Below are 23,457 nucleotides of genomic sequence, written 5' to 3' on the forward strand. Positions count from 1 at the left end.
CATCCAACAATAATATATTGGACTTCCAAGTTTTGCCCCACCAACTACATGACAAGTTAAGTGAACCATGATTGTAAAAACAAAAATAGGAGAGAATAACATTTCCAAGTGGAAAAGAATTTAAATGATGCGGGATTGAAGTTTATCAATATTGATTTGACTTAAACTTTTGTCACATAATTGTAAAAAAAAATGAATATAGTTCTACTACCCCTTTGCAATTACATTGTTTGGTAAAACATTATGTATGACAATAGATAATAAATATTCCATAAAAATATGACAATCATGAGATCAAAACTCTTTCAAACTTCCAAATCCATACACCTTGAAATATTACTTAAGTATCAATATAACATTTCGATATCAATATGACATTTCGATATTTTTCAGTGTTTATACGAACTTTATTTTTGTTTTTGACAATAAAAACAAATTTGGCAAAAATCTTTATCTATCACCTTGCCAGAAAAAATCTTAGAATCACATTTCTAAATGTCATATTTAAAAAAAATATGATATTTTTTTGACATGTATTATATATACGAATAATTATGATAATTTTTAATAATTATCATATTAAAATTGCTTATACGATTTTTTTTCAGCGATTGAATAAAAAAATAAATAAATTAAAACATATAAGGTTAGATTATTATCACATGAATGCGACGAGTAGGGATCGTACTTATAGCTAAACTTGAATGCCACGAGTAGGGATCATACTTATAGCTAAACCTCAAAGTCTACAAAATGGATTTTCATGAGTCATTTCAAAGTACAGCTGTCCTATAGAAACTTTTTTTATACCTAGATTTGACATTTCGAATACCCAAAATTAATAATTGAATCCTTCAATGGCATATTAGAATTATGTGAGTCTCATGTTGTGACAGAAAAAACCTAAAATTGTAATAATCAATGTGGTCCCGTAGCTCAGTTGGTTAGAGCGTTGGTCTTATGAGCCGAAGGTCGCGAGTTCGAGCCTCGCTGGGACCAAACCAAGTCAGTTTTTAGTGTCTTAATCTTCTAAATTTTATGGAACTGCAAATTGAGGAGATAAAATTTCCATATTATAACAATTCTTTTTGTTGATACGAAGTCAAAGGTCAGCATCAATGTGTTCGTCTTCATCCCAAAAGATGAAAAAAATTACTTTTGCAAATTCATGTTCATCAATAGAAAACAATGCCAAAAAAGCACCACCACAGTCAACGTCAAGATCCTGTTTACACGGTTTGTTCTGCTGTCGTTATAACTGTAGCTGTAGCCTCCGTTGTTGAATTTCTCCAAAATGCTACCGTGTCATGTAATACTCTATCTGTCAGACTAAACTGCACGCCAATGTTCATTTTTTCATTTCTTTTTCAGATGTGGGCCTTGTGGCGTTTATATGCGTTTGTTGAGCCTTTGATTGAGTAAGACAGAGAAAAGAGAGATTTTTTTTTCTCTTGTGGCATTCCATTATCCATATTCAACACCTACTTTTTGTTCCCTTTTATATTTCCTTCATCTTTACATCTATGCTGATATTAGTGTTCCCCACTTCTTTTTTCCAGCCAGAAATCTTGTTGCCCAAGTGAGGAAAAGGGGTTGCCTTGGACACCACTCCCCTTGTTCTCTGGTATGCCATCCACCCTCAGGTGCTTTTTGTTTGTTCTTACACTGTTTGGTCCATTTTCTGGATTCATAAACGTGATTCTGGGTGTCGTGTTGGGTGTGTTGCTAGACCCAGATGGATTTTGACATTTTTTGGTGTTTTGGTTTGCTTGCTAGGCAACCAAGCATATACTCTCCTTTTTTCATTCATTCATTCATTTTTTAAGTATTTTAGTGCTTTAGTTGATGATCCTTTTTTTCTGCTGCTTGTGAGTCTGATGTGGAAGGAAAATCATTTGGTTGTTTTATTATGAATTTCAGTTGGCTGGGAGATTATTGTTGGGATTTGTTTATTTCTACAAACGGAATGAGGGAATACACGGTTTTTATGCGTCAACTAAATATCAGACTAATAATAACTGTAGTTTTGTTCAAAATGTTCGGTCTCTGATCTTCTTGTTATTGCTGATAAAATTCAGCTGTACAGTGACTATCAAGACCAGTGGTGGTAAATTTGTTTCTATTCTGGTTGTATGACCAAAGTTCTTCTTAGCATAAGCATAATAGTAGTGGTTATATGGTGATGTAGTTCAGTGATAAGGGAAGGAGGGAAGAAGAGATCGAGGGAAAAATACCCTACAACCTTAAAATACTAAATTCCCAACATTTTACTTGCACCATTCACCTTAAAATCCTAGTATTCATTTCCTATATCCCAATATTTCATTATTCCTATCTTTCTCAATGAATTCGATGAATGATATCATATAATGTTTCATGGATGAAGAATTCTACACTAATAATATATATTGAGCTTGATTATAAATTACTTCCACGGAATATAATCTAGAAGAGACAAATGTTTGAAGAAATAGGTCTAATGTTTACAGTTAGGTATTTGGATAAAGAAAAAGAACCAATGGGGACAAATCACTGCAACTACAACAGTTTTGCTCTTCTGTTTATGAACAAGGTGCAAAATCTTTATGTGTAATGTTGTGCTAATATTTTTATATTGCCAGGGTTATGTTAGTTTGAAAGAAGCTACTTGACATCAAGAATGGGTTCGGGTGATTGGTTTAAGTCAATGATTAGCTCAAGAAAATCAAAAGAAGGAAGATCAAAGAAAGTAAAGGTACAATACATTATCCGTCTTCTTGGACTGAATTTTTCATGGATTAATGAGAATGAAAAGTTCATTGTAAACCTCTTTTAGTTTCATTATTTTCCAGAAAAAAATAAATCTTTTTGAATGCTTTGAAGGTAATTTATCTTGATCATGCAGTATGACGTATGCCTTATTTTAGCAGTTAAGATTTTGTGATTTGGAGAGTGACTGCTCATTGCTATAAGGGATTGAACTGTGAGTAAGTTATCTTTAGACCCTAGTTAGTTAGTCATCGTCCAAGAATTGAAATAACCGACATTTTGTCAATTCAAAATACTTTGTTGATATAAATTGAAAGGCAAAGTTTAGATTTGTTCTACATTAAGTAATTCAAAGTTTGGGAACGCAATATACCTGTAAACTATTGCAACAACAAGAACCAACCCTTATTTCACTTTCTGGGGTCAGTTAACTTGTATCAGTTGAAGCCACTCGGCTAATCAAACAGTACTTCTAGAATTTGAAGTTTTATCTTGAGTCTGGCATCATGAGCAGCATTTGTTATTGTTTATAACCACCGCTTAATTTCCTGTTTATTTATTTTTTTCTTTAGGCTGCAGCAACGTCATTTGTTAGAATATGTTGTATTTATTTTGTTTGAGGGTTGTTATCTCCTAAAATCCCCGCAAATATTCTTACATTTTGAGATAGGGATTCATGGAAATTAATTGTGTTTCAGACTAAGATTTATAAAGGGAAAAAGTCCAATGGTTTAGCAAATGGCATTAAAAGCGAAATTCTAGAGTCAGCTGGAGTATCAATCGAAACTATAGCTGCAACAAGGATCCAAACAGCATTCAGAGCTTATAAGGTATGCCAAAGTGAAAAATTCATAAAGAGACAAACCAAGTCAAACCTAACTTCCTTGTGCTATTTTCTTACATGCATACCATTTATGTTATGACATTATTTATTGCTGACAGATGTGTGTATCATGTATGCATTACTTATGTGCAAAGATTCTGATTTTGTTTTATGATGCTGACTTTTCAATCCAACAGGCTAGAAAATATTTACGTCGCTTGAGAGGATTCACAAAACTGAAAACCCTGACTCAAGGTTGCTCTGTTCAAAAACAAGCTAGTACAACTGTAACTCATCTTCATTCATGGAGCAAGATACAGGCTGAGATTAGAGCTCGTCGAATATGTATGGTGACAGAAGACAGGCTCAAGCGGCAGAAACTACGTTCTCAACTAAAACTAGAGGCCAAGATTCATGACCTGGAGGTAAACTTCCCTGCTTCATGGTGTGCTGGCTTGTACAGCTAAAAAAATTTCAGTGATCGTATAATGGATTTTTTTTTCTCAAACTGTTGTCAGTTTGTTGATCATGTGAACAGAAAATGTTTTTATTTTTGTTGCATTTTCAAATGGAGAGTACAATGTCTCTAAATAGTCTCACAATAGACTTCTCAAATTCACATTTGTTTCCTGATAACTGTTATGCTATAAATGACTTCAATTTTTCCTTTTCGTGACGCCATTTTGCTGTGGTGAATATGGTGCTGTCAGGAATCTTTTGATACCTTGTTCCTTACAATAGTTTGTGAAAGCGATTGACATGTATTCTCCACCTACCGTAAAGCCTTGAATTGGTTCTCTTCTCCACCATCACCTTGAATTTTTTGAACACTTCAAATGTTTCTGATTTTTCTTTCAAAAAATAAACCCAAGTCTTCGTCAATAAAAAAATGAAACACCTCTTCTCGCTAACAGACCTGGGAGTGATTAAGCCACATATGTTGGTATGAGTAAGCTCAAGAGATCTCCTTGCACGATATCTGCCTTCTTCTGAAAATTTGTCCTTACTTGCTTACCAAGTACACAACCTTCACAAAATTTCTTGATGTAGTCCATGTTCGGTAACCCATGAGCCATTTTCTTGTTTGCTAACTCTTTTAGCTCGTCGTAATGTAAGTGTCCAAATCGTAAATGTCATAACCATGCTTTGTCCTCATGTTGACTTGCAAACACCTCTCTTGTATATTCTTTGAGTTAAGTTTGAACACCCAATTCTTTGCCATCTCCACGTATGCGAGCACTCGTCCATTTTTGTCCTTCAAGTGTAACATCTGGTTTTTCATGAAAATCAAACAACTTTTCTCCAATAATAGTCTCATACTAAGAATATTACTTTTTAAGGCAGGTACATAATAAACGTCCTACATTGTACCTTCTTTTCCGTTCTTTTGGGAAAAAAATATATTTTCTCGGCCTTTCACTAGAACCTTCATTGAGTCTCCAAAAGATACATGTCCATCTTCAATCTCTTGTATATTAACAAAGAGGTGTTTGTGCCCACACATATGATTACTAGCACCAGTGTCCAAATACCATACCATGTCATTATTTGTCATCATGAGAATCCCTTCATCTTTTGTCTCATCTTCCTCAACCAAATTTTCACTTTCTTCTACTTTCTTCTCGACATAGCAATCCTTTGCGTAGTGTCCATATTTTCCGATATTGTAACATTCAACATTTGGACAATTTGAACGACCACCTCTTCCACGACTGTGGCCTCATCCACGCCAGTTTTGCTAATTCATTTGTCTCTTCATTATTGTTTCCACGACCACAACCTCCGTTGCCACCAAAATTGCGACCTTCGTGTTCACATCCTTTTCCTCGATCATGTTGCACATACATCACCTTGTCTTCCTTGATGGTCATCCTTGTTTGTAAGGCTTCCTCCAAGACTTCTTATTTCTTTTTCTTCTTTCGTTGTTCATGTGCTTCAAGAGAACCTGCAAAATCATCAATGGTCATTTTATCCAAATTTCTTGACTCCTCGATTGCACATACAACACCAAATAATGTTTTCCATAACCCTTGCATCCGTGAGAGTTTCTCCATTGCGTTAGAGTTTATTGGCTATCGTTTGCGCACGAGTAATGTAACTAGGTACATCTTCCGAATCTTTCATCTTCGTGGCCTCTAACTCACCTTGTAGATTTTGAAGGTGCTTTAACTTGGTTGACACCCTTGAACACTTTTTCCAAAATGTCCCACGCTTCCTTTGATGTTGATGCACCAACAATCTTCTCAAAAGTTGACTAATCAACAGCTCGACAATATGTACAAAGTTGCTTTATCTGTCGATCGTATCACTTTCAACATTTTGTTTTTGGTCGTCGAGTATCCCGTGGTATTTTCCTATTCTTCAAAACCTTCTTGAACCACCTCCCAAGCATCTTGAGATCCAAAAGGGCTTTTGTTTGGATGTTCCAATTGTCGTAGTTTGTTATCTTTTTTAATCGGGGCATTGACAGATGATTGGTTACATTGGTCATAGTTCTGATGCCAATTTGTAAACAGAGAATATATCTTTTTTTGTTACATTTTTAAATGGAGAGTACAATGTCTCTAAATAGTCTCATAATAGACTTCTCAAATTTACATTTGTTTCCTGATAACTGCTATGCTATAAATGACATTCAAAATTAGAATTATGCTATAAATGATATTTAAAACTAGAATTAAAGGTAATTATTTTTGGCCAGTCAAATTCCTGCTTGCTGTAAACAAAACAGATCACTCTTTCCACTCCTATGAATCATGATTATATATCAATAGCCATATGTATATTTATGTTTTCATTGGCTTCTCTGTTTCAAATATGTATATATGTGGAATTATTTTAAAGATCTCTTTATAGTTTTCTATGTGATCAGTAAATGGCCAAATGCATTAAGTGATTGAAACAGTGTCCTGAGTGGAGAGTCTCCACATGTGAGAGGTTTAGACATTGAAGGCATGTGCAAAAATCTTTGGACATAACAAACATACCCTTACTTACAACTGTTATGACGTTTCACTCATTTCCTCTGACTGAATCTTCAATATGAAGTTGTTTATTTCCTGTAGAGCCAATAGTTGAATTTTAGTTAAGAAATACGCTTCTGCTTAAGAAGAGGCTCCTATCTTATTGTATTAGATATCATGAAATGCATTTCTATCTTTGTAGAAACTTCCTCTTCTGTTTTCTATACTACTAAGTTGAAATTCTTAACGAGATATCCTAAAACATGTGTACTTGATTGAAATCAGATTCCAGATATTAGTTTTTGCTATTCAATTAAAGATGAAATGCTTGAAATCTCTTATCGTTGACCTTTTAATAGTGGTGCAATAATTTCACCAGATACAAGAATTGGATAGAACCCTCTTCAGTCACCCTTTTCTTGACCAACAGTTTAAACAAATGACAGGTGGAATGGTGTGGTGGCTCTGAAACCATGGAGGAAACCATTGCAAGGTTACACCTTAGAGAAGAAGCAGCAGTTAAGCGGGAAAGAACCATGGCATATGCGTTCTCTCATCAGGTAGGTTAATCTTATTAATGAGTAGTAGTCACACAACCTTGTTTCCCTTGGTTCTACTGAAAATCATATGCATATCTTATGAAAAACACAGTGGAGGGCCAACTGTAGCCAAGGTCTAGGCAATTATGAACTTGGCAAAGCTAGTTGGAGTTGGAGCTGGAAGGACCGCTGGATTGCTGTGCGCCCTTGGGAAAGCCGTGTCCCCAGTGCAACCATTAGCCCCAGGAAAGATCAAAATAAGAGGTCAAGCAAAGTTAAAAAGGATAAGAAATCATCAACAACATCAAAACAACCAGTTTCAGTTAAAACTCCTTCAGCTAGTGCTAAAGGGACTAAACCCTTAGGTAATCTAAAAGGGACTGCTAAAACTAGAAGAAGATTGTCTTACCCTGCTACATAGAAAAAAACAGTGCAGGAAGGAAAACAATGAGTACTCAAGCTGATGCAAAGAACAGAATCATGCATATCATCAAGCTTAACATTAGCAGTCAAATTGATTTTTAAGTGTTTACAGTTACAGTGTGTCTAAAGATAAAAAGGCAATCTGTTTTCCTTTATTTATTGGATTGCTTCCAATTTGTGCATAGGAATGCGAGTGATAGAAAATGGACCAACAAACCAGCATTTGTGTGATTTGTTGATTGGTTTTCATTATCTTCAATATTGTATATTCAGTGATAGATTTACAGATCATTTTCCCCACTTCGTTTGTTGTAGAAAGATTTTTGAAGTTGTGATCCTCTTGTTAATTTCTTGATGGTTAATTTTATTGATAACAAAACATGTCAGTTTTCAACTGTATTAATATTCTGTAACAATTTTGTTTTCCACTTTACCAGTTCATCCTTTATTTGTATCTATCTATGTTCATGCCAAACTCGAGAAAATCGCATTAACTACACTTATCAATTAAATGAATGTCGAAGGAATTAGTTGGGAAGAGATATCTTAAGTTCAACCAAAAGTGAAAAAGAAATGCATAGACATACACATGTATAACTTTTTTGAAAAACTCATTTACATAATTAATTCATTTGAACCAAATATCCTCAATGCAAAATACTACATCAAAGGAGATAACAAAATAAAGAATTTTTAAGCAAATTTCTTCCTGAATTTACAGCATGCAAGCACACCATGAGATTATGTCCATATCGACCGTGAAAGTGGTTATTGATTTATTATTCATATAGCATGGCACTCAACAAAAACTATTACTTATCACTCAAATAAAGAATCGGCCAATTAAATACCACCAACGACTCAACTTATTTCCCCTTTCATAAATCATAACGATCATACGTTAAATAAACATAGTACATTTTAGGAAAACATATATTTTCATAGAAAAAAAATATTGGGATTCATGCTATACACGCATTTGTTGTCCAACTTTGAGTAATTTCTTAAAAAAAATGCATTGTACCTTATTGAAAACAGAGTGTGCATAAAACAGATTGGGTAGTTGGTGGTTCTGTTTTTAACTGTGACCCATATGGTTTCCTTTGTGAGAACATTACCAACAATAAGATCCTTATTACCCAGAGCATCATCATCTATCTCCAAAATCATGGATTCTTCTTCCAACGCAGGCATGGGAGGATCTCAGAGGCTTTTGACCCTCGCACAGCACCTTCGCCAGTACAAGGCCCCGTCTTTCCCTGAAGATATTATGGAGAAGCGCATTGAAGAAAGTGGTGGAAAGGTTGTTTCGCAGGTGGGTTTTCCAGAAGCAGCAACCCCAGTTGGTCAAAACCCAGAAAAGTTCAGACCCAAAAAAGCTGCGGTTTTGATTTGCCTCTTTGAAGGGGATGATGGGGATCTAAGAGTCATTCTCACTAAGCGCTCTTCCCAGCTCTCTACTCACTCGGGTCAGTCTAAACTAAGTTTCTATCGTTTTTCTTTTCATGGTGTTGAATTTTTTTTATAAAATAAATCCAATTTTGGTTGTGAGGATTGAGGGGTAGTTGTTTGTTTCATGTGTTGTTTTTGCAGGTGAGGTGGCGTTGCCTGGTGGGAAAGCGGAGGAGGGGGATAAGGATGATGGGGACACTGCAAAAAGAGAGGCAAAGGAGGAAATTGGGTTGGACCCGGAACTTGTCAATGTTGTTACTGTTCTTCAACCATTCTTGTCTAAGGTATTGTGTATTCTATTTCATACTTTTCACTAGCTTGAGTGATTAGTGTAACTTTAGATGGATCTCTGTCTTGACTTGCTTGTGGGTGGAAGCAAATTGTGTGTTCAGCAATTATTTGTGATTAGGAATTTTGATGTTAAACTTGTAATTTGCTGATATTATTTCGTGGTCTTTGTTTCATGAAATAGTTCATGTGAAAGGATGATAGATGGAGGCTTAATGGTTTATGAACGATCGTTTGGTCTAAAAAACTCTGAATTAAGTGAATTTTAATATTACCATGTACCAGAGTATTTTCTTCTAAATTTTGAACAAATGTAGAGAGGAATGGATTTGCTATAAGATAAATACCCTTCCTTAATATTTGATGGGTTATAACTCAGAGTTGTGTCCATTTCTTATTTTAGGAATTTGTATCTGAGAAAGACAAACTGATGAGCATTCTTTCTTTACTGTCTATATTTATGAATGTAAGAACTAAGGAATGTTACATTGAGTGACTTGTTTTGGCCTTTGTTTCTTCCCCGTTGAAGAAAATTGCAGAAATATAGTCATGTATTCTTGCAGATCATTGAAGTGGTTAAAGATTTTCAATGAGTCCACAGTATCTACGCAAATGCTAAAAAAAAGTGGCTGAGGGCTCTTCATTGTCTTATTAGTTCTTAACTTCTTATTCTTTAATCTTGGACAATGTTTGATATGTAAAAGGATTATATACTTATAAACCAACATTCTTCGAGAGTATTTGTGCCCAGGCAGGATAAACATGAACAGAAGTGTATATGTTGCCTATTAGAGTGACACTGCATACACAAATGTTTATCATCACATTTGTGTTAATGTTTAAACTCCCATTGTTAGTCTATTTCATTTCATATGTGCTTCATATTATATGGGTTGAATGGGAAATTTCCCTCCAGTACTTTTAACTTGTCACTGTTTTATTTGTAGCATCTCCTAAGGGTAGTTCCCGTCATTGCCATACTTAATGACAAGAAATCATTCAAACCTGTTCTAAATCCAGCTGAAGTAGAAGCAGTATTTGATGCACCTTTGGAAATGTTTCTCAAGGTCCATGCTTATTCTTTTCATTTTGATCTCCTCTCATCTTCATTCTTATATCACGTATCTGATGTCATCACTTTAACCAGGATGAAAATCGGAAGCAGGAGGAGAGGGAGTGGATGGGAGAGAAGTTTTTGTTGCATTTCTTTGACTATGGTATTGGGCATAAAAAATACCTTATATGGGGTTTAACTGCTGGGATCTTGATAAGGGCTGCATCAGTTGTGTACCAACGCCCACCAGCTTTCGTGGAGCAGAATCCTAAATTCAAGGTTCCACAGAATGTATCAAATGATACTACAATGCCTTGAGTTCATATTTTTCTGTATTTTTTATCCTTTACATCTGTTCTTAATAATGCAAAATATTCATAACAGAGTTCTGGAATCTATAGCAAGTGTTTATATTTACTAAGAAAGGAAGAAGTACATGGCATCACTTGGAATTCATATTCCTTGTTAATACATCATAAAGTTGAGACTTGCGGAAATTGAATCACTTAAAATAGCGTCAAGAAGTCCTGGATGCATTTAGTGATCAGTAACTTGTTTTTACCTTAGTTCTCTAAGAACATTTACAACACAAGAGAGTGATAAGATTTTTTTTTTCTGCTTTAAAAGTCTCATACCACATCAATTTAAGCAATAAAGGAGTCTTATAAAAATTCACAATGTCAGGTTTGAATGTTTGGAAAATTATTTTTCCTCTGAAATTGGTGCTCTTGAAATATTGTTGACATGAAAAGTTGTTTTTTCATTTTTAAAACTCAGTCATAAGGTCCATTTCCTAATTTTAAGATTCTCATGTTTCATTAGCATGTTTCATTGAGAAGACTTTTTTAAAACCTTTCGTCTTAAATTTATAACTTTCATCAAGTCACATCAGCATATTATAAATTCTAAATTTTAAAGTTAAGACTTGTGTCTTAAATTTAAGACTCCTTTTAAGAGTTATACTTGTGTCTTAAATTTAAGATTGCTGTTAAGACTTTGCCGGAGTTACTCTTCCTGAGTCTGAACTTTGTCCTTCTCAGAGAGTTGCAGGACCCTAACAAAACTCTTGGTCTTTTCTTATATTACCTCAGACTCAGTTGTTGGGTCCCCACTGATATATACAAGAGCAAAGTTGCCACATGTTTTTGACTTGATAGTTAGTTGAATTAAAATTATTCAAGGGAGGAGCCACGTGGCATTTACCATCTATAGATTTTTAGTTGAAATGAATTGTCTTCCTACAATTCTACTGTTTCCAAAGTTTAGTAAATGGCAGATGACTACATAGATGCTTGTTGATATGTACCATACAACGGTACAAACAGAAACATTCAGTGTGACGGGTGTGTTTCATTAAAGCAGGTATATGCAAAAATATCTTGTCAGATAATTTATATTGGTATGTACACATTTAGATGAGTGGACAAAACATTTCATAATGCTAAAAATTTAGCAAAATACTACTGTATTCAAAGCTAAAAGAGAACTTCATTTTATTTCTGAATGTTCGGTTCAGAAATTGATGGGAAGTACCACTCTTACTCAGTACATTCCAGATTCAGAAGAAACTATAAATCCTCACACCGTACAATGCAAAAGACCTGGAATTTTATTTGTACACAGGATTTCTGAATCTCCTTCTAATTTCAAGGAAAATGAAAATCCCCACGGAAAAGGCTAAAATGTAAAAGACTTAGTGGTAAAATATTGAAAAAACACCAGAAAAGACAGACCATGTTATATTATACCACGTTCAGCGACGGAAAACCTCGTAAAATTTCTCCAGGACAAGTAGACCTGAATCTATCGATTCCAAGGGATCCTTTCGAAGACGGTGCCTCAAGCAGTTGGGGATGACTGTGGCAATATCCTCTGCACTTACTTTGTCATTCCCCTTGAGGGCAGCAAGAGCTTTTGCAGCTCTGTTTGTCACTATGTCTCCTCTTAATCCATCCACATTCAACTCGGCACAAACCTTGGAGATTTTTACCTTAAGATCATGATCAATTTGTACAGAAGGAAGAAAACTCCGTGCTAAGGCAATTACTTGCTGGAGCTTTTCCTGCTCAGCCTTGTAAGAATGTCGAAATCCTGTCGAGTTTTTGTCAAAACAAGCTCTCTCCTCCACAATCTTGACCCTTAGCTCAGCATCCCTCACAGTCCCTACTTGAGCATGCATTCCAAACCTATCCAGCAGCTGTGGCCTAAGTTCTCCTTCTTCAGGGTTGCCTGAACCAATTAGGATAAACCTAGCAGGATGCGAGACTGAAATGCCCTCTCTCTCAACCGTGTTCCAACCTGATGCTGCAGAATCCAACAATACATCAACTAAGTGATCATCCAAAAGGTTAACTTCATCAACATACAGAATTCCCCTATTAGCTTTGGCCAGAAGGCCTGGTTCAAAGGCCTTTACACCCTCAGTGAGAGCCTTCTCAATGTCAATTGTCCCGCAGACTCTATCTTCTGTCGCTCCCAGTGGCAAATCCACCATGTTGATTTTGGAGAAGACAACCCGAAGCTGCTCTCCTTTCAACACACGCGCTCTCACTTCAACACTCATGAATTCTGGATCTTCGGGGTCTGAATTATACGGGTCACCAGCAACAACCTTTATTTCAGGAAGCAAATCAACCAATGATCTAACAGTTGTAGATTTCCCTGTTCCCCTATCCCCCATAATCATTACACCTCCAATCTTGGGATCAATCACATTTAGGAGAAGACAAAGCTTCATCTCGTCCTGTCCCACTATAGCAGAAAATGGATAAACTGGCCTCTGGCTTTCAGTAAAAGCAATCTTCTGAGCCTGGGTTAAGTTTACAGACTTGAGATGTCATCAAAACGGAAAACCAAAAAAAGGAACCACATAATAAAAGGGCCAAATTTTGGAACACATAAAGCGTAAAGAATTTTACATCATCAACCAAATTGAAGCACAGATACTTTCATTTGCTTCAGAGATAAATATTGATTGATGAAGTGTCCGACACTTTACAAAAGTTATGCAAATCCAGTACTATATATGAGCATAAAAGCATGTATAATAGAAACATCAAATCATTGCCCCTTGATGAACAAAAAACAGAAATTGTCCGTTTCATGGATACCTTCAAGAAAGAAATGAGATTGGCACTATTCATATTTATAAACTACAAGAAATTATTTATAATGATAACGATTTACAAAAATCTTACTTTGTTTTAGTGATGTCATTGCCCGAGAAGAATGTTCTTAATTTGGATTTACATAATTGCAACTGTATATTTATTATACCTTACAGACTTTATATAGTACTAAAGTTAAGGATGAGGAGCAAAAATGACTGAGTAAAACCTAAGGCTACATACAGTATAAGCCCCATTGCCCTAACCTTTCCCTCATTTGAGATTTCATCCCTTGTCCAATCACACCTTGTATGTGCAAATTCAATAGAAACAAAGATACAATGCTCCTAAGACTATGTCCCTAATGTATGCTTTGCTAACAATCACTCCAAATATAAAACATTTAGTTTCCTGGGAAGAAAACATCCTTAACACACCTGTTCTGAACCGTTAACTTGAGCTGCAACGGCACTCGCAACTGGGAACGGAGACCTTCCCTTGACGGCAGTTCCGCCGCAAAACTTGGGCCCAAATATCTGCACTGAAAAACCAGAAAAGAAACAAAACAACCGTTCAAAATCACATCACAGTTACACCAAAAACAAAGGTGGGGATGAGACGATGTAGGTACCAGTGGTTTGGGAGAGCGAATTAGTGGGAAGGGATTGAGAAGAGTGGATTGAAGAATGGAGAAGGGCAATTGAAGAAGTTCCAAACGTGGACGCCATTGTTTTGTTTGTATGCGCCTTCTTCTTCTTCTTCTTCCTTTGTGTTACCTTGCTTTGCGGTTACCAAGATTTCATTCAACAAAGATACTCTTAGTCACTTTTCATATCTTGCTTTTGTCCTATTTACAAAAATAGCACATGCACCATTTACTCATTCAGATATTCATAATAATATTTTTCAATCAAATTAAATTTAAATTATTAACTATATTTTTGTACCACCCGACACCTACATTAACTAAAGCGAAGTTGTTCAAAATTAACGTTAGTTTCGCACTTAAATGGGGAAACTTTTACTCACACATATTTTGTTTAAACTATATATTTCTATAAATACTTTACATATTACTTTCTGAAATTTTATCCATTTTTTATAATAATAATAAAATATTTGATGTATTAACTAAATTTTAAATTTAATATGTAAATTTGTAATATTTTGTTTATTTTTATTTGTTTTATGTAATTTATACAAATTATGTAATTTTTTAATATGACCTTTTCTACTCTAATACAAAATAAAACTTTAATGTTTAGTTTTTAGATAATTTACATGTCATTATTTTATTTTAAATTTTAAAAACATTTATTATATAAAGTATTTTTATTATAATTATACAAATAAATATATTACATAAATTTATATGTAAAATATTTTCATCTAATAAAAGAAATTAATGAGATTTTATTACATGACTTTACATAATAATATTTTCATTTCAATTATACATTTTTATTAACTGTATAAATTATTTTTCTCTAATTATATATATACATTAAAAATTAAGAAATACTTATATTAAATAGATGCATTTTTCTTATTTATAAATAAATATGTATAAAATATAAATAAAATAAAGCTGTTATTCTTGTCAATTCTTTTTGAAGATCTGAATCCAGTCATTCAATTCTTACCAAAACACTTTATTTTTCATACTTTAACTCATTCTCACACATGCGTCACATCAGCAACTTATTAAGTGTCTTCATCAACAAGTGACGACAAACTAACTGAAATAACCGTTATAAATATTTTTTATTTTATTATAAAAAAATTCTTTAAATTTTCTATATAATAATATAAAGATAACTTGAATATAATTATGTTATCAAATTATATATATGAGAAAGTAGTAGAGAGATAATCGAATTGAGTCAATTATATTTATTTATTTAAGTATTCTTTTTTTTATTAGGGATTTAATCTTTTTTTCTTTTTTTTTTCTTTGAATGATTTGTTCTCTTCGGATGTTTTGTAAAGATAAAATATCATTGGTGTTAGGTTTGATTATTTGGACTTAAGAGAAGCGTAGTTGAATTTTCAAAAGATATAAAGAAAGATTCAAGAGTAGCCACACAACATTCAAATAAGGAGTGTTAATCTTATCATTTAATTAATTAAATAAATTTTTAGATATGTGAAGATTGTAATTGTTGAAATAGGATGCATGTAAGAATTGGTTGGTATAGCCTTATACATAAATATGTTGAACTGATGAAGTAATTATTAGATTATTGAATAATATGGAGATTATTGCAAGTATAGTTAATATTTTTGAAATGGTTTAAACGTGTTAAGCAAGATTAAATTGGTGTGTATTAAGTGTGAACTTTGTATAGTGTTGCTCTGTAGACTAATAAAGCTCAAGTACTAACATGCCATGTAGGCAAAGAAGATTTAAAGATCATATAAGATGAAATTCTTATGTTTAAGATGAAATTCTTATGTATCTTAAATTTTTTCGTTCTAATCCCTAAAATTTGATAATTATGATAAATAAGATAATTTGTATGTCTAATACATTTCTTTATAAAAACAAGTTTAAATATACTCTCTAAAAATATTTAATCATGACTAAGATTAAGTCCTTGTTTTTATAAGTTATTATTATAGTCAAAAAAAGTCAAAAAAATAGGCAAGACCATAATAGACAATCTCCACCATAAAATAATAAAATAAAAAGTTAAATATGTTTTTTTTATTACTTTTACTTAAAATTGATTTTCGTTCCTAATACAATCTTTAGACCTTTTATATATTTATAGTAAAAAAATATTGGAATGAATTTTTACTAGTTGACAAACAAATTTTCAATGTGGATTAGGATGTTAAATTATTTCATGATAACTTGTCACTAAGATGAATGTTATAATATAGTTCATGCTAAAGATTTTGTTTATCACATGAAAAAAAAGATTTTGTTTATCACATGAAAAAAAAATATTTGTAAAGATACATTTCAATAGTTTCTTTACTAAAATATTTAGAAAATCTAAAGTTTGAACAAGATAAAAATATTTTAACATAGTACAGAAAAAAAAAATATTTAACCCTTCAATAAACTAAACTAGTGTTGCAAAAACAGGTCAAGTCTTTTAAAAGTATCAAACACTACACTAAGAAGTAAACCCACAATCCCACTAATAAGATCTCAATGAAAAGTTAAGGAAGATTCTTGTATAAAGTTTTATTTTTGTAGTAGGTGAAACTAAGCATTGGCGTAAGAAACTGAGTTTGATTTTTTCTGATAATATTTTTGATATATCAAATGTTAGTATTTAGTGATATATGTTTAATATGAGTCTCCAATATTTGTTGCGTAGGATGGTATTATATGTATGATATATGCACATGTGTGTATTATAATCATATTTAGTAAAAAAAAACGTAGTTGATAAAAAGCATATGTTGCATGAAGTGGCAGAGGAATTACAGATGTGTGTAAATGTGTTTTAAAATTTTCGTAGGCTTATTCAAGAATATTATTAGTGTTGAATGTGTTCTAAGGTAGATTAAAAATCACAGTTTCAATTTTTTTTCTCAAAGTCTTTCATTCTTTTTTCTTTATTCTAATATCTTAATAAAGTAATTACTTAATTAAAAAATTAAATTGATTAATTATAATTAAATTGGAATTTTATGAATCACGATCTTCTAGTCAGTTTTTGCTTTATAGTTAAAAAACCATCTAGTTTACCCACCTCTACTGTACTCGGCCGCCATTAAGTATTTCAAGTACGTTTATAACAGTATATATTGAACAACTAATATTAATAAATAATATTTTAATCAGTAATATGGATGAAGAGTTAGCCATTTAGAACAGCTTATAGCATAAGGTATGGTGAGGCAATATTATAACTCCTATATATCAAACATTTAATTAACACTAGTAATTTCTTTCTTCCTTCCTTCCTTCCTATCATACCATATAATCGGTCAAACCTACACTTTTTCTCTCTTAGAATGAATAGGTTTTTCGCGTAAACACACATTCAGAGGGAGATCCAATACCTATGTCCATCTAAGAAGGGTCAAGAGTATTGACTTGTATCTTGCGACTAGAAGGGACAAAACCAGAGAGCACTGGCATAAGTCACAAGTTCATCAAAATTGAAAGAATTAATTATCCAGGTTAGCACAGTTATAAAAACAGAGGATGTCCTTTGATAAATTCGAAAGAGAAGGAATAAATTGTACAGAAGCTATGCAGAGATTCTAGCAGCCAAGCTGATGTCCTCAATAAAAAGTTAATCGAACAAAATTTATACCTAGTTGCCCCCTCCCCCGACATGAGTTATGATTTATCTTTTTATGTTGTCACCAAAAGATATGCTAGGCCTTTCAGGTATTCAACAATCTCTGATCCACCAAGCTTTGAACTTCCAAATACTCTATCAACAAATGTGATTGGAACCTATATACATTTGAATTGTATGTCAGCTAGGGTGGGGGTGAATGCTAAATTGCCGAAAAGCGAATCGTAAAAACACACAGCCTGACCAACTAGCATTCAAATTTCGCACATGAATTAGATGCATATATAGATTCAAATATTAAAGTTTAGAACATCATAACAATTTTATCCAATCAAACGCATATAAATTTCACTGTAATCAACTAAAATTCCAGAGAGATAAAGGCAGCAAAACAGTTGAAGGAATAAGGATATTCCAAAACTGTTTGATCGGCTTACCATTTCAATTTTCAATAAGTTTACATACAACGCACAGGACTGTATGAGTATGCTTATCACACAACACTCTTAATCTATTGAATTATTCGGTTACCTACCTAAATAGGTAATATGACAAAATGCTGAGATAACATAAGCCATAACAACTAATAGATTCAATATGTAGAGGTAGCATGTCTACATGGAAAACGCATGCTAATTGCCACAACATACAAGCATGGATAGTGTCTTGTTGTTCTGGTAAAGGTGGGTCCTCAGTAGTTTGATTGTGGCTGAATCTGGGTCATCTAAGAGAAGTAAAAAGCTAGAGGAGGTACATTTATGACCAGGTGTGAACTTCTCATCTCAATTATAACATAGCCCTTGAACTTGGCAATCTAGCAATTGGGCTAGGGTGAGGCGTTTAAGGGGTAGGGTGGGAGAGGGAGTAGGTAGTGTATGAGTACGGGTTATGGGTGGTGAAGTATTCTAGGTAGAGGTAGTATGTGTGAATGGCCTAAAAGGTTAGTGTTTAAAGTTGCGAATCTTATCTCTGCCCAATTTAGCAAGGCTGATGGCTTGTGAAATAGAATAAGGATTGAGTATGGTGTTTTCATAGCGAATATCAGGAGAAAGACGCAATAAAAAACAATGCAGAATAATATCCAGGGAGAGGCCAACAATACAATTGCAAAGTTTTCAAAACATACTTGATAATCTGTAACTAACCTAGTTAGGTGCAACTTGAATAGTTTTGCTTGGTGATTGGTGTAGGGAGGAGGAGGGACCAAAATAGAGGGAACCTGTAAAGGACACCCAATCTATAAGGAGGTTGTTTTGATGCATCTATTTGAACCAACTTAGGGCATCATCCTTCATATGAAAAGCCATCATGGATAGACATTGTTCAAGAGGGATTTGGTAGCAGGCAAAGTATTGGTCTGCCTAAAAAAGTCAGTCTAGGGGGTCATTTCATTCTGAAAGAGCGAGCTGGAGTTTGGGTGGCCTGAGTGGCAGAGTTGAAAGTGGGGGTGGTGGTTGGAGATAATGGTGGACGTTGTGGTGTCATGTTGGTAAGTCTGGCCCAAGTGGGTTGTGACATCGGGAAGAGATGTTGATGTGTGGCCTGTGACATAGGGAGTCGTCGATCGGAGCAGTGAAATATGAGCAGGAGAACTCGAGCGTAAAGTAATGGGTGGGGATAAAGATAAAACCTGGTCAATGAGGATGATAAGGACGGGGGCATGGTTTCGTGTTTGGCTTCCATTTCTTGTTGGCGATTGTCTTGTTGTGACTACTCCATATGGGTTTGAATGGCAGAGAGGCAGTCCTGAATAGAACGAAGGATTTCATCCAGGTCTTTGGTGGGTAGTTTGGGAGGCATGGAGGAAGCAATGAAAATACCACATGCTAGGCCTTTGTTATGGCTACACTAAGATGCTAGAGACAAGGAAAGAAAAACTAGCATTGATAAAAAAACTTCACTAATCATTCAATTAAAATATAAACCTAAATAGTGTTTTTTGGGTTCTCCAAGAGGCCCTTCTTATAATGGTTAAAACTGAAAGAAATGAAAAAAGGAGGCAGTTTAAATTGGGCCAGTTCTTAGATGAAATACTTCATCCAATAGGGTCTGCTGTGTTTTGTCTTGCTGTATGCACGGGGTTGTAACACATAAGGTACATATGGATGCTATTACATATCTAACACAAGATCTATAAAGTCAACACAACAACCAGGTTAATATTGATTATAAGAATCATGAGTTAAGAAACTGTACCTCTTTAATATGGTATCCTTTTCTCGAAGCTCGTACTATCATTTCCATTTGAAAGACATATCCTTTACTAACACAGCAACTAATGATATCTTCAAGCACAGATTTCCTATAAAGTCTACAAAGAACAATGATACATCACTCTCAAACCAGGGAACAGAGGGAGCAACTGAAACTCGTGAAATTGCAAATACCAATTATCAAGCTTTATACCTAAAAGATCCTGTCAAATCTGAGACACCAGGCCATAAAAGTGTTTGCGCAAGAACATTTGCTCCCCTGCTAGTTAGTTTGCGCATAAGATTCCATCCATGCACACCACCACCTTTAACATAACGAGTCCCTGTAACTATATCAGCACCAGTCTCCAACTGCTTGCTGAAATGCAGAAAGGAAGGATTAAATTGTGCCAGGTAATAAGAAAACAAGATAGAAATTGCTAGAAGCTTTCTTTACCTAATGAAACTTGGCAAATATTTTGGCTGCAAAAGAAATGAATAGATCAGACAAGGACAAATAAATAAGAGAAAAATTATTCTGCTACTAATAAATTCTCCAAACTAAAAGTCCGATAAAGAATTTCATCCAGCCCTCAATATTTTAAATTTAAAGCCTGTTTGTTTGTGGATGGAAAGTGTTTTGTGCTTGATTGAGTGTCATTTGTTTTAATGTGAAGTATACTTGACTTTGAACCATTGAATATAATTTGGCTTACGTACCCAAATTAAACTCAACCACAAATTTTACATTGAAACATGGGCATGATGCATGAGAATCACAGTCGTATTGTAAAACAAACAGGTCTGCAGTTATTCTTAATAAATTCAAACTATCCTCTACATGTGAATAGTAAAACTTACATGGTGTGACAGATCAGCATCCATTATGACAACAAAATTTCCAGATGCATGCTTGATGCCATGAATATAAGCAGTTCCTGCAGATTAATTACATCAAACGCTAATTTATCAAAAAACATTTGGTGCAAGTGTCAGGAACCTACCTAAACCCAGCTTCCTAGGTCGTGCTCTTAACAACTGGAACCACAGGAATAAGAATGGTTACTCTAAATTATATCCCAAAAAATAGAATAAATCATGGATGAATAACTGTGCCTATATGAAAATTAAATTTGTAAACGTCACTGCTTACAATACGATCTTCTCCATAAACTTGCTGTAGTTGTTTTACAACATCCTGAGTACCATCAGGACTCCCATCATCCACGATGATAATTTCAAAATCAGCATCCCTAAATTGAGCAAAAAAAAAAGTATTCATAATGATGATTGATCATACATACAGATGGCAAAACAAAAAAATTGCCAGGAAAAAAAGGCATTTTCTTGATAAAATTATTAATGCTTTGGTATGAAATATAAGCCATATATTACAGAACAATTACTATTTTTTTGCATTCTACATATAGACATGCTTATAATGCCCAGACCATAAAATACTTGCACAGAACTCCGCTTATAAACTATATGATTTATATATATAATAATAGAGAAGAAAAAACAACTAAAAGGGAGCAGATATAATCATGAGATGGAGAAATTACCGAAGGTGCTTGAAGATTAGGTAAACAATGAGACCAATGTTGAGACGCTCATTATATGTAGGAACAATTATACTGTACTTGTTCTTTTGCTTCTGATGTTGCCCATCCATTCCAATCACAACTTGGACCAAATCCGCTCAATGCAGTGAATTCAACGTACTAACACACACAGAATATGAGATACAGAACAATCAACATATTTATGCGAAGAAATAGAAGGTCGTTTTATAATGTTTTGGAGAAGAAGTATTCATCACACTGTTAGAAGCATAAAATTGGCATGTTAATTGTTAAAATCAACGATCTAACTGGATGTGAGGGGAATTAATTACACTGTTTAACAACATTCATGACGCGATCGCAAAAGGAATAATTGAATCAAAAGACCATCTCGGTAAATTTAAACTATAAATAAATGGCCACGCCTGAGTACAGAGACAGAAATGCCAAGAACGGCTCTGAAATTCGTCGAAACGAACAGAAATTGGATAAGGCTCCTCTTTTCGAGAAGATCCAAAATCTCGGTTGCAGAAGAAAAAACCAATTAAAAACCAGGCAAACGATTATCTCTATGACTGACTCCAACACGAACAAACTCCTTCACAGCATAATTGTGATTAAAGAAAGATAAAGCGAAAGTGAAATTGATGAACTAACCTAAAGACGGCGAAGAACAAAGACTTCACGAGGGGAAGCAGCTTCAGGCGACGGCGAACAATGACACGAATCAAAGGGCACCAAGCAGCGTGTCAACTGCAACAAACTTCTTATTTGTATTTAAACTAGTACTTTTACTCTTACACCAGATTTATTTTAAAAATATAATATATTTATTATATAAGTTTGATAAAAATAAAATAATCTAAATAATAATAATAAACTAAAATATAAATTTAGTTTAAAAAAAACAAAATAATTTAAAAAATAATAATAAATAGTTTTAGTTGACATTTTATTATCATTGGAGAAACATTTTAGTATATTAAATCTAACATAGGAACACTTGTAATTGGTTTCTTAAAATAATTTTAAAAAACAAAAAATAAGAGGAAATACAGAAAGTAAAAAATGCTGAATAGTTAAGAAGTGTTTGTGTTACTATTTAGATTACGTTGATCTTTTGATCACGAATTTAATATTTATTAATCAAAATAAATTTTACAATATATAAAAGAAATTAATTTTATGTACCATATTTAAATTAAAATAATAATAATATCATTAAGTAATTATAATAAAAATATTATAAAATTATATAAATTATTATTGTTTTTTTAGAATGATTTAACATAGTATAATGGGTAGATTTTGGAACATATTAAATAAATGCCATGTGTAAAATTTACATATTAATTGTAATAAATAATTCAACAACCTTAAAATATAAATAATTCAAATTTTAAAATAAATAAATTGTAAATGTAATAAGTGATAGTTATATATTATTAAAAATGTTTATTGCAACACTGAAACAATTTTTATTTCATTAGTAATTTTGTGATTTTTATGTAGAGTATTAGAAGTAACACTAATTTTAATATGACTTTATCTAAATCTTTGTTGAGATATTTAAAGAAATATTTTGTTGAATTAAACCTTTTATTACAATATTTTGTATTATCGTGAAATCCATACCTCTTACGAGAAAGAATCTATAGAGAACTATACTACTATTAATAAAAAATATTTTTGCTAAATATAATTATAAGATATAGTTGTTTTAAGCTATGAAATAAAAAAATTTAAAAAGTAAAAAATATCATAGTTATATAATGTATTATTCAATCTTGTTATGTAATAAAATTTGTAATTTTGTTATATTAATTAAGTGCTTAATACATAATTTATAAGTTAATTTTAAAAAAATAGTATATGCATTAGTAATTAAATATAAACATTACATAAAGTAGTAATAATATTTTGAATTGTAATACCTTTGTAATTATGATTTTAATACATATAACTTAAAGTCTATCATTATATTCATAAACAAATTATAAATTTTAATTATAGAAAAAATTATTTTTTATATTAT

General features: G+C 33.1%; 4 protein-coding genes and 1 non-coding gene across 9 annotated transcripts; 3 read left to right on the forward strand and 2 right to left on the reverse strand.

The window, feature by feature from the left end:
• The first annotated feature begins 925 nt into the window (after positions 1–925).
• Positions 926–999, forward strand: TRNAI-UAU (transfer RNA isoleucine (anticodon UAU)). The gene has a single exon. It is a non-coding gene; the product is annotated as a tRNA-Ile (tRNA).
• On the forward strand, positions 993–7,899 carry LOC137806519 (protein IQ-DOMAIN 9-like). 5 transcript variants are annotated; one of them, XM_068606704.1, is made up of 8 exons: positions 993–1,236; positions 1,372–1,418; positions 1,560–1,643; positions 2,622–2,734; positions 3,447–3,578; positions 3,769–3,996; positions 6,981–7,094; positions 7,186–7,899. In XM_068606704.1, the coding sequence occupies exons 4-8, from the start codon at positions 2,660–2,662 to the stop codon at positions 7,492–7,494; spliced, it is 858 nt and encodes a 285-aa protein (XP_068462805.1). In that variant the 5' UTR covers positions 993–1,236; positions 1,372–1,418; positions 1,560–1,643; positions 2,622–2,659; the 3' UTR covers positions 7,495–7,899. The 5 variants fall into 5 exon arrangements, with proteins under 5 accessions (XP_068462805.1, XP_068462801.1, XP_068462803.1 ...); XM_068606700.1 differs by having other exon boundaries at positions 1,076–1,236; positions 1,560–1,624; XM_068606702.1 differs by lacking the exon at positions 993–1,236 and having other exon boundaries at positions 1,278–1,418; positions 1,560–1,624.
• On the forward strand, positions 7,900–10,715 carry LOC137806518 (nudix hydrolase 15, mitochondrial-like). Its single transcript, XM_068606698.1, has 4 exons — positions 7,900–8,965; positions 9,090–9,232; positions 10,184–10,303; positions 10,384–10,715. The coding sequence occupies exons 1-4, from the start codon at positions 8,590–8,592 to the stop codon at positions 10,606–10,608; spliced, it is 864 nt and encodes a 287-aa protein (XP_068462799.1). The 5' UTR covers positions 7,900–8,589; the 3' UTR covers positions 10,609–10,715.
• A 1,043-nt stretch (positions 10,716–11,758) lies between these two features.
• On the reverse strand, positions 11,759–14,263 carry LOC137806520 (magnesium-chelatase subunit ChlI, chloroplastic-like). Its single transcript, XM_068606705.1, has 3 exons — positions 14,029–14,263; positions 13,835–13,938; positions 11,759–13,099 (listed from the first exon to the last, which is right to left on the reverse strand). The coding sequence occupies exons 1-3, from the start codon at positions 14,123–14,125 to the stop codon at positions 12,044–12,046; spliced, it is 1,257 nt and encodes a 418-aa protein (XP_068462806.1). The 5' UTR covers positions 14,126–14,263; the 3' UTR covers positions 11,759–12,043.
• Positions 14,264–17,509: 3,246 nt separating this feature from the next.
• Positions 17,510–22,218, reverse strand: LOC137806521 (dolichol-phosphate mannosyltransferase subunit 1). Its single transcript, XM_068606706.1, has 9 exons — positions 22,080–22,218; positions 21,423–21,581; positions 21,011–21,110; positions 20,862–20,895; positions 20,719–20,795; positions 20,315–20,340; positions 20,072–20,236; positions 19,862–19,976; positions 17,510–17,823 (listed from the first exon to the last, which is right to left on the reverse strand). Exons 2-9 carry the CDS (start codon positions 21,530–21,532, stop codon positions 17,719–17,721), a joined length of 732 nt encoding a protein of 243 aa, XP_068462807.1. The 5' UTR covers positions 21,533–21,581; positions 22,080–22,218; the 3' UTR covers positions 17,510–17,718.
• Between the last annotated feature and the right edge of the window lie 1,239 nt (positions 22,219–23,457).

The sequence above is a fragment of the Phaseolus vulgaris genome, chromosome 3 (assembly GCF_000499845.2).
Source record: "Phaseolus vulgaris cultivar G19833 chromosome 3, P. vulgaris v2.0, whole genome shotgun sequence".
Taxonomy (NCBI): domain Eukaryota; kingdom Viridiplantae; phylum Streptophyta; class Magnoliopsida; order Fabales; family Fabaceae; genus Phaseolus; species Phaseolus vulgaris.